Here is a 16,972-nt window from a genome sequence, read left to right as displayed (position 1 = left end):
GCCGCCATTTCAAAGCTCCCGCGGGCCCGCCCCCATCGCCTCTCGGCGCTCGGCTGCTCCCGCCGCGGTCTCGGCGCCGCGCAGCGCGATCCGAGAGCCCCCGGGAGCGCGGGGCTGTGCCGGGCCGGGAAGGGCCGTCTGACCCGTGTGGGACATGGCGAAGGGGCTGTGCCTCAACGGGTGCAAGCGGCCCGGCGAAGGCGCGGAGGGGCCGCGGGCGGCGCGGAAGAGGCGGAAGGCCGATGGCGGCGGCCCGGGCCTGGGCCCCGAGGTGAGAGCCGAGCGCCCGGCGCTGTGAGGAGCGCGGTGCGGGCCGCGTGTCCCTTACAGCCGCTGCTCGGGGGTGTTGCTGTGTCCCGCCTTGGGGTGCTGGGGGCTCAGCAAAGCCGTGTACACCGGCAGTGTACCGGCAGGGTCGGGTACGGCCAGCGCCCGCAGATGACACCGTAGATTGTTCTGAGTTGATCCACAGGGCTCGCCTAGTCCAACTCCTGGCCTGCACAGAACACCCCAGCAATCCCACCGTGTGCATGAGAGTATTGTCCAAACGCTTCTCGAGCCTTGGCAGGTTTGGGGCCGTGACCACTGCCCTGGGAAGCCTGTTAATGGCTTGGATTCTGCTCCAAGAGATGTGGAAAATAACTCATTTGGAGTGCTCAGCTTTACATTTAAGGAATTTTGTTTTAAAAATAGATACATTCTCCAGTATGATCTTCTCGTAAACAAAGCAGATCTTGAAAGGAGTGTTGTGTTTGCTCAGCATATGCACCCCTGAAGGATGCAGAGCAGCCCCAGGGTAACACCTCACCCAGGGCACCCTGAGTCAGTGCCCGTGGAACAGGAGCTGGCGTGTGCAGCCTGTGACAGTCCTGTTTGTACCGGTTAGAGACAAATTCCTCTGGGTGGCAGTATCCTCTCCTCGGTGAATCAAAACCTCTGCTCTTTGTGCGGGTATTTTCACAAAGCTTTATTTAGGCCGTATTGAAAACAACGGTGTCATTACTTGTCTCGCTTAACATGAGAGATGAGGCACTAGCAATTACACCAGCCTGTGGTGTTATTGCCACATGATTCTTAACCACTGGAGCCATGAAGGTTGTCACCTCTCTTTAACTTCCTTACCCAGTGACAAATGTCTTGAAAAGCACGCCAGCTCAGTCCCATGTGGGCAGGCTCTGTCCAAATTACTGAGCGCACGGCTTGTTAGTGTGCAGGGGAAGAGAACTTCCAGTGGTTGTTCATGCTGTGAGGTTTTACATTCTCTAGTGTTGGGTGGTGTTTTTCACCCTATATGCCTTGATGGCTTTTCGTCACCTATAAAAAGAATATCTTTAAAATTTTTACAGGAGTTCTTTGGAATAGGCCATCTGGTCATTTGGAACAGACCATGGTCAGTGGAGATCATCAAAATACCACATTTACTTGCTAATTAGCCTTTAGAAGAATTTGTGCATTTAGGCTTCGAGAACTGCTGTGTAGAACTGTGTGGCACAGTCCCCACCTCATCTCCTCAGTGTTTTCTTTCTGCAGCTGCCTTGGATTTTACTGAAGCGTTTTTCCCTGCAGGGGTCAGCAAACCCTTCTGGCAGAGCAGATCCCACACTGTAGACAGAGAAGGCCTCCCACAGAGCCAGTGGCTCCATATAACACTTGTACAAATGTTTAAAGCTCTACAGCAGCAGTGGGGGAAAGAGTTGAAAAACCAGGATACTGCATTTGCATATCAGTTGTCTCCTTCCTGCATACATCTGCTTATGTTAATCTTTATTTAATAAATCTTTCAAGTTAGATGACCTGAGTTACTGAAATGTTGAGTGAATGTAGTATTAAAGTGGGATCTGCAAGGAAACTGTTGCCCATAACAAGTGGAAGAGTTACTTTAAATGTAATTGGTTGTATCCAAATAGTTCCTTTTTTCTTATTTTTTTTTTTCATGGACTAGTGTGATTACATGCAACCTCTATTTACCAGGTTTTCCCTTTCCACAGGAAAAGTCCTGTCATTTGTCAGCAGCTCTGCTTGGTGAAGACTCTGAAATCAGCCAGGACCAGCTGTATGAACTGCTGAAATATGCAGCTCTGGGGAAATGCCACAATGCAGCACAGCCCAGGTATATCCACAGCTGCAATCAGCCTGGTGTTGTGTTCTCCCGAGGTGTGAAAATGTTCCTAAAGGAATATTGGCAGTGCTGGGTTTGGAACGCTCACTGTAGAGTTGCCATAATGGCAGCCTGGACTGTGCAGATCTAGTTATTGTTAGACTTGACCAGGAAGCAGAATACCTCTTCTAGCAAAAATCCTACCATTCCATCCTTTTGTTTCATGAAAAATTAAATGACTGCTCTGGAAATGAAGAAGCTCCACACAGTGAGAAACAAAATACCCTGTTAAAACATTAACACAAATATTAATGCATTTCATGAATGCATTTCATTTCATATAATTGAAATCAAGTGTTCTAGAGCATTTTAGAAAAAAATTTTAGTCACTTCTCCCTTTCTCTGGGCCACTTCTCAGCCCTGGAAGGGAAAGGCTGAGGAGGGTTTATAACCTTGAATGGCAGAAATGAAATTAAATGAAACTCAAAGCAGAAAATACCCCACTTTAGATTTTAGTAGCAAATAGAAAATTATTTTGTGAAACTTATTTTGATGCATTAATTCACCAGACTGCATCACTACATACATTCATATTCTGATGCATATGAATGAGGTACATGTCTTGAAATGGTATGCAGCAGAAATTTGCCATAACTCTTCTTTCTCTGTCTCCTGTATTCTATCCAGGAATATGTGGCTGTTCGAGATAAGCTATAAAGCCTCTTCTTATTGAAGTCATTTGGCACTTTGCCATTTACTGACTTAAAAGCTGGGCTGGTTCCAACTGTTTTTTTAAGGGCGCTTGACAATCGTTTTGCTTTGATTTTATTTTTATTTTTTTTTTAATTATTGCTCTTTTTTAACTGCAGCTGGTGCCGTATTTATCACCAAAGCCACCTGGCTGGGGTTGTGGTTGTTGTTCTACATGAAATGAGCCAACTACATTTCTACAGATTCTATTTACAGTTCAAATACCTCAGGAAAGTGTTCCAGCATGTAAGTCTCCAGACTGCATTGGTGTCTTCTAAACTTCTTCCTGTCCTGAAACCACATCCCAGGGATACTGGCTACAGTGGAATTACTGCCTTTTCCAAGGATGTGGCCATCCTTGACAGTGAGTGAGAGGATCTGTTTGCAGCAGTTGTCAGCTCAGAACAAAGGACATGGCTTTGATATTAGGAACAGGATTTCAAGACTTTGAAGTCTTACCAAATGAAATGTTTATTGATGTTTTAGTCATCTGACTGTTACGTATCCTGCACCTACAGGATGCCAATCTTGGAATAATTTTAATAATTTGGAATTTACTTTGAGTGAGGAGACTCTCAGTAGAGTTATGCTAGTCCCATTGGTTGAAAAATATCACATTTATTATTTGCACTTTATGTTAAGTTTCTCCCATTTCCCAAAAATATTATTAGAATAATTATTTTAATTTTCTGACTTACAAGCAGCATTTTTGAAGGAAGATAGAATGAAAGAAGGACTTGAATTCAAGCTTCAAGAGAGTTCTTCCTGAACTGCAGCAAATGTAAATCACACCTTAACTGGAAAGACAGGAACTGGCTTTAGTTTCTATCAAAGAAAGCCTTGAGATTTGCCTTCTTGATCGTATCAGGCAAGGCAAATCTGTCCTGTAGTACAAAGAATCCTGTATCATCCCTCATCGGAACAGGTTTGGTTTGTGTTGGGTTTTTCTACTTGATAAAACACCAAATATATGTCCACTATTACTTTATCCATCCTCCTCTGAATTTGGCTGGTTTGGGGAATCAATAAACCCCTTATTTTCTTCTTATTTCTGCCTGTCTTTCAAAGTCATGAACATGTTTTCACTTTTTTCAGAGGTTCACATTAGCACCTTCCACTAATTTCCCAGTCAGCCTGTATGGAGAAGGAACAAACCTGAAGCCTCAAAACTCTCCACAAGGTATTTTTTTGGGTTTGCATTGTCTCTTTCAAGACAGCGACTCACTGTGAACAGAAATTTATGACTTTACATCCTCTCCAATCCCAGTGTGCTGCCATGGTAAACCTGTTTAGAAAGGAACACATACAGTGGCTTAAACCATGAGATTTCTTAGTCTGACTAGTTCAGTAATTCATGTTGGGCCAATTGTCAAAGTGAATGCAAAACGAGAGAAGGTTTTTAACATATTTAATCCCTACTGCTTTACTACCCATTTTGTGATTATTTTATTCTAAAATGTATCTAATCAGAGAGATAGAGATATAAATTAGGTTAGAGCTAAGAAGACTGTGTGTCTTTTTCTCTGACCCTCTCTCTCCAGTCTGTTGTTCCAGGTAGTAATTTGAAATGGTGCAGCCTCTAAGTGTTGATCTGATGCAGAAATTGAGTTTGACAGATGCTTCTGTATTTTACAGGCTTGACTCCCACCAGCAGTGAATGCATTACTAAAAGCTCAGACTTGCAATGCGATCCCATCATTCGGAGATACGGAGAAAAAAAACAAGGCCTTACAAGCTATACTCTAACTTTAGAAGAGCAGAAAAAAAATGGCTATCCCATAGAAGGTCAGTTTTTGAGTGAGGGCTGTTTAGTTGTTGTGGGTTTTTTTGGGTTTTTTTTTTTTTTTTTTTTTTTTTTTTTTTTAGTTTTGACAGTTTAGTGATATGTTTTGTCATGAGTTGTAGAAGAAAGGTCTTTTTCTTATTCCCGGGTGTATTCTCCCTCCAGGTTCCCCTAGATCCAAAGGCTACATCTCCACAGAGTGTGATCAGCAGAGGACAGACAGCAGCCCCCTCTTCGGTCTAGATTGTGAAATGGTAAAAATCAGTGTGTGTGGCCTTTCAAAATAGTCAGGCACCCAGCTCTTAACAGCTGTTCCCAAGTGAGCCAAACACTCTGTGTATTTGTGAAACCACTTCTGATATCTTAATATCTGCTACCAGTCCCTTCCTTGATGGTACCAGTGCTAATGCAGTTATGGGAGAGGCCCCAGAAGTGGTTCTGGCAATGAGACAGAAATAATATCCTGAGCAGAGAGCTCAGTTCTGTTGGATCCCAGAGCAGCAGCTGGATCTTCCAGGCTTGTCAGCAATGTTGCAATAACCCGTGAGACTGCTGTGGAATTCCTCCTCATCTCTCTACAAGATTCAGGAAAGGAAAGATACTTCCCTGTCACGAATCTTTCCCTTAGCTGTCACAGTTCCTCTGGCAGCTGCTGTGGTGAAGAGTCCTCTAGTGCAGTTTTGGCCTTGCAGAGATGTCTGTTTGGCATTAGCATTGAATAACTCTTGATACAACCTGGACTCTGTCTTTAAATTGTACAACGTCTCTGGGGCTGGAGCTGTCAGTGGCACTTGTGCAGTGCAGAGCACAGACTGATTCTGTGAAATCAGCACTTCTTTACAAAGTTTTCCTGTGCCATGCTTGCCTGTGTGTTTACCATGCTTACACTGCATATTTAACAATTAAAATGAAGCACAGTAGAGTATAAAACCACCAGCCATGAGTGGTAGGTCTCTAAATCAAGGAACTCCTTTGCAGTGATGCTGCTGCAGCCAAAGCAGATGTTAGTTAAGGTTTTTGAGTGGCAGCATCGTGCTGATTCAACAACTGCCTCTGCTTCTTCCTGACAGTGCCTGACTGCAAAAGGGAATGAAGTCACCCGTGTGTCTTTGGTGGATGCCCAGGGTCAGTGCCTCCTGAATGAACTGGTCAAACCTGAGAGCAGAGTGGTGAACTACTGCACCAGGTCACTTGCACAAACTTTTCTTATCTCTTTGTCTTTCAGGGCTGTAGCCCTTTCAAATTCAGCCTGTTACACAGGACCTTTCAGAAATCCCTTGGTTTGCACAGGTGCCTGCTGCATTTCCCTCAGTGTTAAGAACACAGTTCTTGCTGTGTGACATTATGTGTTCAGTCTGCTGCACAGTGCCTGTGGGACTACCAGGCAGAACCATTGCCATTCTGCAGTGTCCATAGGAAAGTTCTGTTACAAATTAATGATATACAGTACAAGTTACTATTCAGTGCTGGTTATAAAATAAGGTGCAGTCCATAGCTAAATTTGCTCATATGTAAAAAATTGCATAGAGCTTGTACACACCTTTAGGGTGGAGCTCAGGATTATAACAAAAGTAGGCAAAATTCAAGGCTTGTCTTCTTCAAAACTCCACCTGGCTTTATCCAGGAGGTGATGTCCCAGTCCCCTTAGGTTACTTGGAAGCATCTCCTTCCACCATCAGACTTGCAGTATTTCCTTACCTGTGCTATCTGATGCCAACTGCATCATTTAAGAATACCTTGGAGAAATAAACTTTTGAAACAGATGTGGTGGCACTCTTTAGCAGTTTAGCTGCAGTATATCCTCATGTTGAAACACAAAACAGTAAATAGCATTCTGTGATTAGCTACACCGAGTTCATATTTTACAGGACCTGCTTGTAATATTTGCCCGCACACACTGTTGCTGATGTGTTTCTTTTAATTCACCCAACTTTTGTTTTGAAGATTCTCAGGAGTCACAAAGAAAATGCTTCTTCCAGTGAAGACAAGACTGTCAGACATCCAAACCAGGCTAAAAAAAATGCTTCCCCATGATGCAGTATTGGTGGGCCATTCTTTAAATTTTGATCTTCAGGCTTTGGAAGTGAGTATGTATTTAAGAGTGTTTTTCTCGATCCTGTGTTACTCATTTCACACCTGAAAAACTCTTTAACAATTGCTCTTTTTATTACTTTACACTTGTTAATAGCTTTTCATTATGAATAGGGCTATTCATAATAAGGAATTTAAAAGCCAAGAACTCTGCTCACAACTATAAAATTTGAAAGGGGCTGTTCAGAACCCAAAAGAGAGAAGTCTATCCAGACACAAATATTTTTGCAACTGTAGCTTTACTCCTCTGCTTTACCCAGATGCTTCTGATAGCTCTGGTTTGGGGAGAACTGAAGTCCTTTCTGTGGGTAATTTAACCAATCTAAAATGCTTGTATCATAATTAATCTTTTTAACTCAATCTAGAATTTCCCACTAGAGTGGGAAATAGAGAGATGGACTTGCTTCATTATTCCTTTTGCTGTCTTGTGGATGAGCTATCTGTCAGGGAGAAACTGGCAACTGAAATTAAAAGGCAGAGGCACAGAACATTGTGAAGTTACTGTCCAGTTCTGTATGTCTGCTGTTCTTAAACTAAACTCGTGATAATTTTTCTCCTCCAGATGATCCACCCCAGTGTAATTGATACTTCACTGCTTTTCGCCAGAAGTGAGGGTCGAAGATTTAAGCTAAAATTTCTAGCCAAAGCTGTTTTAGGGTAAGATTATTACTGTGCTGTCATGGGAAAGATTAGAAACTGTCATGGTGAGTTATAGGATCTTACTCTGCTGCTAATAGTATCTGAATTATTATTTTGTTACTAAGACTCAAAAGAAAGGAGCAGGTTGTGCAAGTAAGACATGGTAAAAAGGAATTTAGTGGCTGCTTGAAACATCAGGCAACATAATAAATGGGCTTGTCTTTGAGCAAGCAGGAATGCTGTGACCCAACCAGATTTGAGTCCCAGCAAAACTCACCTTCCTGCAGGGCTGTAGAGGTGTATTGAATTGTGGAACTACAGAGGCACTCTGGCTCACACAGATGAGAGCTGTTTCAGTTGGCAAGAAAGGTTAATGCATGAAAGTCTGATTTACTGACTTGAATCGTATTTCTCAGTGTGTCAGTGAACAGTAGCTTAGTGAGATAGTTCTCCCCATGCTCACAGTGAATGGTAATACTCTGCAGTGCCAAATTTACTGAACTGATGGTTGCCTTCCTGCCTGTGTGCAAATTGTGAGTTGGGCCATTGGTCAAGAAAGAAGTAAAATTTAAAAACAGTCATGCATCAGAGTAGCAAGTATTAGCACTGCTTCTGTCAAATTTCCCCTGTACTCAGCACCGGTGAGGCCACACCTCGAGTGCTGTGTCCAGTTCTGTCCCCTCAGTTTAGGAAGGAGATTGAGATGCTGGAGCACATCCAGAGGAGGGAACAAGGCTGGTGAGGGGTCTGGAACACAAACCCTGTGAGGAACGGCTGAGGGAGCTGGGGATGTTTATCCTGGAGAAAAGGAGACTCAGAGGTGACTCTCTACAACTCTATGAAAAGTGGTTGTGGTCAGGTGGGGTTGGTCTCTTTCTCCAGGCAGCACCGACAGAATCAGAGGACACAGTCTCAAGCTGCACCAAGGGAAATATAGATTGGATATTAGGAAAAAGTTTTTCACATGAAAAATAATAAAGTACTGGAATGGTCTGCCTGGGGAGGTGGTGGAGTCACCATCCCTGGATGTGTTTAGGAAAAGACTGGATATGGCACTCGGTGCCATGGTCTAGTTGAGGTGTTGGGGCATGGGTTGGACTTGATGATCTTGAAAGTCTCTTCCAACCTAGTGATTCTGTGATTCCATAAATCATTTTGCTCAACATTGCAAAAACATTTCTTGTAGTAACTTTTTGGAATATTTCATAAGAATGCTGCTGCATAGAACTAAAATCCTTTTTGGAGAGGGGAAAGCTCTTTTGCCTGAAAAGGACACAGTTTAGAAAAGACAGGATGTTGATCAGTGTGGAAAAACAGATAACCTGCCTGTACATCTAATTTTGATGCCCTAGGAAGGAGATTCAGTGTGAACAGAAGCTTGGGCATGATCCTACAGAAGATGCTAGAGCTGCATTGGAATTAGCTCAGTTCTTCATTGAGCAAGGACCCACAAAGGTACTTATATCTAATTAAGATTTATCTCCTAAAGTACAGAACATAATGTTGTGCTTTCAAAGAAAAAAACTCTACTCCTGCCTATTCTCCTACTGATTTAAAGGAGAAAATGGAGCTGTGATAGAGGCCCCAGTTTTGGTAGCTTATTACTTCCAGCCTATATCCAGATACCTGAATAACCTGGACACTACCAGTGCTCAGTACTCACTGACACCAGCCTGTATTGCTGAAGATCCTGAAGAGAGGCACTGGGTAAAGAAGGACTGAGACACTTCCAGCCTGCAGGAATGCCTGTAATTTTTCTAGATGAAAGAAAAGAGAGACCTTGTGTGTTGGGGTAGTGATTCAGCTGGTTTTATGAGTCCCTTGTGTTGTTGATTTCTGAGAGAACTTTTTTGGAGATGATTGCTTGTTGATGCTGTGAGTGCTGCATGCTCGAAAATGACAACAGAAAATAATAAGGCAAGAAATTAATGTCCATTAATGTTTCTTCACTGCTGGAGTGTGCCTGCATGACTCACAGGGAAAGCACAGGCTTTTTGGTCAGCTACAATTAGCTGATGAGATGAAAGCTAGATAATAATCTTCTTCCTTCCCCAAGGTAGCAGAACTAAACTTGGAGATGCTTCTGACAGCTGAAAAACTGGCTGAGGTCTCACATAACAAAGCTGCACAACAGCCACAAGGATGTGGGTTCCAGGAACAGCTGAATGAGCCTCCACCATTATCCAAACCATGGTAATAAGATTCTCAAATATGTATGTTTTTCCTTCAGTTGAATCCTCAATAAAATCAAACAAGTGCCTTATATTTTACTGGAGCCATCAGGATCTTCAGACAGACACAATCGTAGCAAAGTGCTGAAAAACTTTAAGTAGTTTCATCTTAAATTACACAGAGTATTTCCTAGGCTTCTTTTGATGTTGTGGACAAGAATATTCTTTCAATTTTCTTAATTTTAGTCCTCTGACAAGCATTTCTTGAAAGTTGTTATTCCCCATATTGAAAAGTACTGTGATTCACAGTGTACTTCTCTCTGCCAGTTTTTTAGATTGTCTGCAAGTGACTGGCCAAGAACCCCTCCTTTTGGGCAGACAGGGATTAGACTCTTCTGGTCTGTGTCAGAGTAACCTGAGCACTTCAAACAAACAGGTGAATGGACTTAGAGTGGGTTGGTCTAAGCATTAAAATAGTTCAAAGTTGTTCTTGTTCTGGGAGTGGGTAGATGAGTCCTGTTTTAAAAGCTGACTGACAGTACTGTTAGCAATAGTGTTAATACCAGGTTAGCTAAATCCATTTGAGCATTTCAGAAATGAGCTTTGATCCTCTGCATCCTCTCATGACTCATCAAAGAAGAATTTCTGCCTGAGGGCTTTCTTGGACAATAATGAAAATTAAAGTTGGGAGTTTAAATTCAATAGCCTTGTTTCCGATCCTCTGCAGTACAATTGTCTTGTGTGCTGTTGTCCCTCCAGATTCTTCAGAGAGCCTTGGAAGATGTTCCCCTGTCCAAATTCAGTATCATTCAGTTCAGTTTGGGTCCAGAGTATCTTACATCTCACCTTCATGCTGGACTTTATGAAAAGGTATTTTTTGTTTGAGAATAGTCTTCATACTGAGCTTGTAGAGAGATGTGATTTATCAGGAGGCACTGAGTAGTTAGTTCATTTGCTTTGTGAAGTGCCTTCTCTAATCTGTGTTCCAACAGGTGAGAAGCAAGCTGACTGACATGCTGACAATTTACGCAGGTCCTTTTCAAGACAACTTTTGCATGAAATCTGTGAAGAAAGAATTTGGGAAGTGTGGACCAATCCAGTCCCTCAGAGTGGTAACTGAAACATTCCAGGTGAGGAGCACTCAAAAGTTACTGACAGACCTGGAAAGTCTGAATTAACTTTTGGAAAGATATGGATTAGAAACAAAGAAATAACAGTTATTCTGTTTGGATTTTTTTTTTTTGTGGTAGTTTAGCCATCAGTTACAATCATTGTACCTAAAAAGCTCCACACAGTGACAAGTGCAGCACATGTGCTGTTCAGAGGACTTCAAGTGCTGGGGAAGCTGAGGTGATTTTTGTCCTTCTAAATAGAACTGATCTGTTAAGGCCTTTAATAGTCAAAGGAGGGGAAAATAAGGTAGTGTTAATTGAAGGGGGTTTTAAACAGCTAGAGTATGTGGAGTGTTACATATTTTACCCCCCAACATTTTTATATTATTGTAGTTTTAAAAGGAAGCACAACTTTATTGAGACTTGACTTTTTAAAGGGAGGCCTAATGTGTTTCACTGAAATCTGAAGTTTCTTACTCTTCTATTTCAAGCCATATGTCTGTATCCAATATGAAGTGCTGGAAGCTGCCCAGCTTGCAGTGGAAAGTCTGAATGGAGCTGAGGTAGCAGGATCCTGCATTAAGGTAAAGGTAAACAGCAAAAGGCACAGCCTCCAATACCTCTGAAACATCACAGCAGTGTATCTGAGCAAATGCTGGCTTCTTGTGCTGTTACAATCTTCCTGTCCCTGCACAATTCAGGGCCATTGGCAGAAAGGAAGTGGCTGGATCTCTCTTTTTTTCCTTTCTGCCTGTCAGTAGAGGGGAGTTAGAAAGCATTTGGACCTCCACATGCAGCTTGAAAAGGCAGATCCAAGTGACAGGTCTATACAGAGCATGGTATTTTAGCTTTACAGTGTTTCTGCATTACATATATGATCTCCCTTTATCATAACTAATTAAGTTAGCCTTCATTAGTCATATTTATTTCAAGTGATGAAAATCACCTGTCTACTTTTGGCAATGGGAGAAAAATACTTTAAAATAGAAGCTCAGAATGCAGAGCATTGACATGCTTTTTATTCCTGCTGCATCCACCCCAGGTTCAGAGACCAGTCACTGCAGCAATGCTGGACTGCAATGTTCTGATTAAGGAGTTAGAACTGGATGTAGAAAATGAAGGTGTTATTTATGTGGCCGGTCTAAAGAATTCATTAACAGAGACAGACTTGCAAGAAGAATTCAGCCAGTTGAAAGACCTGGAAACACTGTTCCTGCCAAAGGATCTTCAGAGTGGAAAGCACAGGAACTGCTGTTTCCTCAGTAAGTAGCTTCACACACAACCTGCATATTTCCTTCAAATAAGCTCATTCAGCAGCCCTTGGGACTTTGTGCAGAGACAGGAAGAGCTACTGAAACCCAGGTAGGCTCAAATGGATGGTATTTAAAATGCTCCAATGAAAGCACATATTGTTTGGAGGAGCACTTTACAGCTAAATATTGAAGAGGAAAAACAACTGCTTCAGAAAACCCCAAACATTTACTTAGAAAAATTCCAAGGTAGCTAATGGGCTCCAGTACTTCCATGTGAGGGGTGGCTACTGTGCAGCTTCACACAGACCAGAAGTCACCCCTGCAAAGTGAGAACAGCTTGATAAGTGCTGCTGCAGCCAACTGGCATTTCTAGTCTGATGTTTATCTGTAGCAAGATGAGGATCTGCCTGCTGCAGTGATTTGTTTCTCATCTCTCTCCTGCTGCACACCTTCAGCCCTGCCTTGCAGGTGCCAAGGAAGGCAGCAACAGTATTGCCAAAGTATATTGCCTTCTCTTTGCATTCCAGAATTCCAGAAAACCCAGAGTGCTGTGGATGCCCTTGAAGCTATAAATGGATGGACCATGAAGGGTAGTGAGCTAAGAAGCAGGAATGCCCTTGCTCCAGGTCACCTCTGGAGATGGATTTGGCAAATGAATCACAGCAATGGGAAACAAGGAAAACACACCTTCTATGAGAAAATGGAGCAGCTGTCAGACACTGTGAGTGTGAGGCTCTGCTGGTGGTTGTTGCAATTAGTGAGGAGGGGCTGCCCTGGGTACCTGGAGTGGTAACTTTGAGCTGACTGAGGTGCAGAGCTGCTTGTGACAGAAGGGTCTCCTTGTGCTGGAGAAAAGGAGCTGCCTTCCAAGGATCAGTCCTCATAGAGCAGTTTGAGAGATAACACCACACAAGATAACGTGATTAAAAACATTATCATAACATTAAAACCAAATAGCTGCACAGGGCAGTGGGTGGTGCTGCCCAGGAACTGAAGCCTGGCACTGGAGAGCTGACTGGGCACAGGCAGCACAGGAGTCACAGGGAGAGGTGAGTGGCTGTGTGGCTGCACAGGAAAGAGCTCTAGCTGAGAACTGTGGAGGTGCAGCTCTCATTTTTACCATGGTGCCATTTGAGCAGGGCCTGTAGTTCTCCCTGCAGCTGGGCCACTGCACTGCCACGTGGATGGCTCCAGGCAGGAGCAGCATCACTGCTGCCCTCACCTGTTCCATCGAAGATCAGCCTCCCCACACACTTAGAAGTATAATTGCTGATGAATGGGGGACTTTCATACTTCTATTCACTTATGCAGGAGCAGGATCTAAGGAAAAAGGTGAAGAAGTTAGACCACCATATCAAAAAGCTTTATAGAAGCCTGCAGAACAACACCCTGTGCGTTGTTCTCTTTCCTGGAGTGAACAGGTAACTTGCTACCTATTTTGCAAAGAACCAAGGAAAAGAGAGAGCAAAATATTTTTATCTATTAAAAATTAAAGCCCTGCACAAGGAAGAGAAAGGCTGAAGAAGCTGTTTTACTTAATCTGACTTTCATGTTGGGCCAATAAAACCTCAGCCCTAAGTTATGTCCACACAGCAGGCCTGAGTCACAGTTCATGTATCTGAGAGTCCACAGTGTTGATTAATTGTACAGATCTTACCAGTTCACCCATCTCCCCCAGAGGATGTTTCATCCCCATTGACAATGAGATAAGTTTTATGTGGCTGTGAGAGAATCAAACAGTTTCCACAGCAGCCAGGATTTTCTTGGGGGTGTGGTTTCTAAAACCACCTAATTACTGCAGCCAAAGCCTCACCTACCTGTTGTTGTGTTGTGGTACCCCACAATGTGCTTCAGCCACAGCTGATCAAGGAGGTGGTTCATGCCCTTATTCTCATGTGATGGACAAAAATGAAAAATCCCAAATTTGTTCGTTCACTGAGTCCTTCACCTTTTGTCAGAAGTAGCAAGTAATGCATTTGAGTTGGGCTGCAGCACTGCTATGGGGGATACTTGGAGCTGGAGTGGGCTTCCTGCATTTCAGCCCCTGGGCCTGAACTGTTTAATTATTAACCAGAAAGATTCAACTTTTGATAAGAAAAGCCCTGGTAACTGAGGACATAATCACTTCAACAGCCTTCTGTGCTCTCACTGTCACTGGTCAGCCTATAAAGGTCACATCTACCTTTGTTTTTCTTCAGTGCCTCTCAGTAGAAGGGGCATTGTTCCTTGTGGAGACACCAGACAGGCTCTGGAACAGAAGCAGAGCCAGAGCTGCTCAGCAGAATCTCTTCTGCCTGGCTGGGCAGCCACACCAGGTTCCCTTCCCTTACTTGCAAGGCTTCCTGAGAAGAGCCATGATGCTGTATAATCCTCTGCTCCAAACCCTGTCCCTAGAGGATTCATCTGAAACCAAGAGATGTTTAGGCTTAATGGCAGTGACAAACCATTTCAGCCAAGAGCTGCTCATGTTGTGATTTGCTCTAATTGTACAGTTACTAATAACTTTAGGAAAAAAAATGTACGATTTGTCATCATCAGTTGTTGATTCTTCCCCCCACCCCAACTGTAGTTTGCAAACAGAGCCAGCAGCAGTTCCTGCCTTATCAGCAGAGAACTCCCTGCAGGTCACCCTGGGCACAGCTTGGATTCAAACAGTGCCCCAGTTTGACCTGGCTGTGGGCACTTCAGTGCCTGTGGGCATTGGATCAGCTGCTGTCGTCTTCAGGCTAAAGCTGCATCTGTACATTTCTGATTAATCATTTGCCTCTCTACCCCTGTATCACCTCATGCCACACTGCATCACACTCGCCTGTCACCCCACAGGAAGGTTTGAGGTGAGGATGGCTGTGAGTTGCAGTCCACACCATGTGTCCTTTGCAGCAGAGTCACTGGGCTCAGCATGTCCCAGTTTACTTTTCCAGGGCCATTTCCAACTATTCTCACTAAGTACAATCTTCCATCACCAAGGGGTAGGAATCCCACCAGCAGTACAGGTGGATTCAGGAAGTCCACAGAGCCTGGCTGACACTCTCAGGCTGCTGAGGGGGCTGGATGGGAACTCCATCTCAGGCTGGGAAGAGATTTCTTGCCAAGTGTGAGGTTCCTGTATTACTGTTTCCCTGAGGACCAACAGTTCAGAGGAGGCTTCTTGATTAAAATGGATGCCAAATAATTGTGGGGTGGAAAAATCTAATTTTTCATTGTGCTGACCCCGGGGGTGCAGGCCTCTCAGAGCCAGCCCAGCAGAGTTATGTGCATGAAGGCTGAGCTGAGCAGAACTAACACACCTCTTACTTGTGTTGCAGCATGCACGGATCACAATCCGGCCTTGGTCTGATGGGAATAAAAGATGAAGGGAGGAGTGCTTGTTAAACTGCCAAGATTTTAAGCAAAGTCTTTTGTTAAGATATTTTTAATTACTTTAAATATTGACGTCTTTGTAAAGATCTCTTACCGTAAGAACAATAGGCTTTCACTCTGTATCTTCTATAATGTCTAAAAATAAAAGCCATTCAAAAGTGTCTTAAAACATAAAACTTTTTCCATTAGCCCTTCTTGCTGTGGGAAGGTTGAGCCAGTCAGGTGCTTAGGCAGTGCTGGGGCAATCCAGAGCAGTGCTCCATAGGAGCTGGGCAGGATTGGCCTGTGGATGTCATTCCTTGCTGGAGACCAAGGTACCAGCTCTGAGGCATCTCCCCTGGAACATCCCAGGCCATAAACCAGCCAAGCAGGTCAGTGTAGAGCCTGTAGCAGCTGCTCAGCAGTTAACAGTGATCCCAGGAATTGTTTGGATTTCTGGAACTGTGCAATGCCAGCTCCTGAACTGGAGTTGCTGCCTCATTTCCAGGAAAGTGCTGTACTTAGTCCATGGAAAGGAGGAATCAGTGATTCATACTTCTTGGACAATCTCCACTTTCTCCTCCTTCCCTGACCACCCCCACCCTCCCCTCACACACACACACACACACACACACACACACACACACACACATGAAAAGTTTCCATGTGGCTGTGGTGGGAGGGGCAAGGGATGTTTTAAGGAAAACACATGGCTGAGTGGACTTTGCATGGCTTTCCACAGGGAACTGGAAGCAGGATGAGGTAATGTGCAAACTGACAGCTCTAGACCTGTCCTTTGCAGCCACTGCCACTTGAAATAGAGGCTGCTTGGGCATCTCTTGTTAACATACAGAATTTCCAAGCACAAAAATGCTTAGGAGAGTTTTAGGCACTCGGGAAAAAAAACTGGAAAAATTAAAAGGAAATATTTGTTAAAAGGTTTGATCATGAGATGAGGGATTTTTTCATGTGAATTGGAATAGGCTAAGTTGAAATAGTTATCATTCCAGAAATTATTAAATACAGCTGATGGAATATTTACACCCTCCTACTTTCCAACCCTAAGTTACTGTGCTGGGATGGGCTCTCTCCTTACGTTGGGATTTGGAAGTCAGGAGTTGCTGTGTGGAGGAGCAGGCACAAACACAGGAAAGCAGGAGAAAGGCAAGTTCAGCACAAGCCCAGAAGCGGCAGTGAGCAGGCAGGAGATGCTCGTGTCAGTGTCATTAATGACTAAAGCCACCTGAAAATCTATTCAGCAAGATGAATGCAGCCAATTTTTTCCCACACAAAGGTACTTTGGCCACTCCAAGTGAGCCTGGCATTCATTTGGCTCCAGCTCTTGCAAACTGGCATAAGCAGTAACATCATTGTTACTACAGAATGTGAAAGGGAGCCAGTGCCTTCAGCAGCACAGCCAGTCTCTGCTGCTGAGCAGGAGGTGAAGGGCAGCCTGACCCCAGCACTCATCCCTCTCTAAGGATTCACTCCTGTTCAGGCTGTTCACATCCAGCATCTACCTGTTGCAGACACTTACACTGCGAAGTTGAAAAAGCCAGCTGGTTTTCCTTCCACACACTTAAAAACTATGTGGTCACCTCCCTGCCAGGACTAGACGGAATTTTGTGAGCATCCAGAAGTCCTACTTGAGAAACTCACATGACAAATAAAACTAGCAAGAGTCCTATTCATAGGCATGAAAAAATAAGTAATTTGTCCCTTTTTAATTGAAAAAT

General features: G+C 43.7%; 1 protein-coding gene across 1 annotated transcript; it reads left to right on the top strand.

The window, feature by feature from the left end:
• The first annotated feature begins 77 nt into the window (after positions 1-77).
• Positions 78-15,437, top strand: REXO5 (RNA exonuclease 5). Its single transcript, XM_062503247.1, has 19 exons — positions 78-271; positions 1,989-2,110; positions 2,968-3,094; positions 3,944-4,028; positions 4,484-4,633; positions 4,797-4,885; positions 5,702-5,817; positions 6,576-6,714; positions 7,285-7,379; positions 8,714-8,816; positions 9,418-9,554; positions 9,860-9,968; positions 10,292-10,402; positions 10,525-10,662; positions 11,136-11,228; positions 11,687-11,906; positions 12,425-12,618; positions 13,209-13,318; positions 15,203-15,437. Exons 1-19 carry the CDS (start codon positions 155-157, stop codon positions 15,267-15,269), a joined length of 2,322 nt encoding a protein of 773 aa, XP_062359231.1. The 5' UTR covers positions 78-154; the 3' UTR covers positions 15,270-15,437.
• The last annotated feature ends 1,535 nt before the right edge of the window (positions 15,438-16,972 follow it).

This window comes from Cinclus cinclus, chromosome 16, assembly GCF_963662255.1.
Source record: "Cinclus cinclus chromosome 16, bCinCin1.1, whole genome shotgun sequence".
Classification (NCBI taxonomy): Eukaryota; Metazoa; Chordata; class Aves; order Passeriformes; family Cinclidae; genus Cinclus; species Cinclus cinclus.
The sequence above is the reverse complement of the archived record's forward strand: the minus strand, read 5'-3'. Positions and strand labels throughout refer to the sequence as shown.

Excerpts from the sequence above, each read along its gene's own strand:
- REXO5 (XM_062503247.1), top strand. The coding sequence starts at position 155 with ATGGCGAAGGGGCTGTGCCTCAACGGGTGCAAGCGGCCCGGCGAAGGC. Across the intron at positions 272-1,988 it reads GCCCGGGCCTGGGCCCCGAG|GAAAAGTCCTGTCATTTGTC; the intron begins GTGAGAGCCGAG and ends CCCTTTCCACAG. Across the intron at positions 4,029-4,483 it reads GCCTCAAAACTCTCCACAAG|GCTTGACTCCCACCAGCAGT; the intron begins GTATTTTTTTGG and ends TGTATTTTACAG.